At 30.3% G+C, this 1,831-nt stretch overlaps 1 protein-coding gene across 1 annotated transcript; it reads right to left on the reverse strand.

Moving 5' to 3' along the window:
* Positions 1-5: 5 nt before the first annotated feature.
* On the reverse strand, positions 6-1,824 carry LOC103309096 (DDB1- and CUL4-associated factor 12-like; the record flags this gene model as incomplete). Its single annotated transcript, XM_016803518.1, has 3 exons — positions 1,417-1,824; positions 199-402; positions 6-143 (listed from the first exon to the last, which is right to left on the reverse strand). Coding segments are annotated over exons 1-3 (750 nt in total), but the record flags the coding sequence as incomplete, so codon positions are not given.
* Between the last annotated feature and the right edge of the window lie 7 nt (positions 1,825-1,831).

Raw genomic sequence — 1,831 nt, forward strand, 5'->3', positions numbered from 1 at the left:
TGTATGAAATCACCATCAGAATCATACTTTTCTTGGTATTTATCTTGAACTTGCCATAGAGCAAGCTTGGTATCTCGTGATCCACTAACAAAAAACTCATCATCCAACCATTCAATGTCGAATATCAAATCTTTGTGAGCACCCTAATAAAATCATAATGTACATAACAGTTACGTGTTTATTTTTAATGTTGTTTACCTCGGCTAGAACAATTGGATCTAATGTTGGCAGCCTATATACAGCAATTTCATTAGAATTATATGCGCCTGTTGCCAATAACGTTCTGGATGGATTAATTTTTAATGAATGAATACCGCTTCGTTGATCAGCCGCTTCATCTATACGTCCCTTTATCGATGGTATTTGGTCCAGTTCATGTGATTTTACATTATAAACCATTAACTAGTAATAATAGTAAAATAATAGTAAAACAAATGTAATATGTAATAAAGCGATAGCTAATTATTTGTTGAGTATAATTCAAGTAGTCATTAATATTAAAATATGATTTATTTATGTGCCTACATTTTTATTTAATACAATATTTTTAAATACCTATTTATTAATTTTATCGACTATGATCAGATCATAAAATCAGTTTTATAAGATACTAGTTTGTTATCGTCTCACCTGGGCATGTGAACATTTTATCACCCTGCTACTCAGGTTTGTTATGTTCTTGCCACCCATAACAATAAAAATAACTAATATAATCTTTGGTGTCATAGTTATTTTTATTTTTATTCCCAAAATTTATAAATAAGTAATAATGATAATATTAATATTACCATTTAGTATAAATACTAGTATATGTAGGTACTCAATGGGGAACTTTTCTTTTTGCAATTTTTTTGCTTATTGAAAATGGTGAAGATAGAATTTGTTGGGTCAGAATTAGTAATAAAGTTGTAGCTAATTGAAATTTAAAGTATTTTCATATACACCAACCGTGTCCACTTGCTTGCTTGAACCATAATTAAAATTGAATAAAACCCTCGGCTTAGTATGTAAAACTACCTTGGATGGGTCTCAAACTTATAACTTCAAAACTAAGTCCGACTACCATCATTTTCAGCACGGTTAACTACATACAATAAAAAAAAAAAAAAGGGTGTTCTGTAAAAAAGAAATATACCTTCAATGGTATTGAACACTTAGTCATCAATTATATGGGTGACGGGGTTTCACAAGCCGGGGTGTGGCAATTACAAACCAGTACCTTTTAAAATGTTAACTTTTTTTTTATAAAATAGTAGGTAGGTAGTATTAAGTATAATTTATTATGTACCTAATGGCTAATTGCAAAATTTGGCTAATTTTAAATTGTACTTATTAGCAATTTTAAGAATATAATTTCTAAATAGCTAAAATGTAAATGTTAGAAATTCTATAAATATAGGTATTCAGTGTACTTACTTTATTACATTTTGTACCAAAGACAATTTGTTTACTACTAAGCCATTGTGAACAAAAAACTTTATTCATTGTGTTTAATGGAATAGACCGTTCTTTAAATAAATCATGTGTTAGTATATGCCTTGTACCATGATTCTGATTTACTGAACGATACTCTCGCATTCCATATTCCCGATTTCTTATATAATCAACAAAATTATAAGAAGAGTTTAGCATAGTACATAATGACATTGTGTTCTCTTCTTCTTCATCCGAGTCTTCATAACAAACAAAATCTTCCGGTTTATCTAACTTTCTGGACCGTTCCAATCTAGCCATACGTAATTGTAAGCTATGTTCATCAAGTCGGGATTGGTATGCACATGGGGGCCGTGAACCAAAGACTGGCACGCGCCTTGTTTGTGCCATTCTAAAA

This window comes from Acyrthosiphon pisum, unplaced genomic scaffold, assembly GCF_005508785.2.
Source record: "Acyrthosiphon pisum isolate AL4f unplaced genomic scaffold, pea_aphid_22Mar2018_4r6ur Scaffold_21964;HRSCAF=25444, whole genome shotgun sequence".
Classification (NCBI taxonomy): Eukaryota; Metazoa; Arthropoda; class Insecta; order Hemiptera; family Aphididae; genus Acyrthosiphon; species Acyrthosiphon pisum.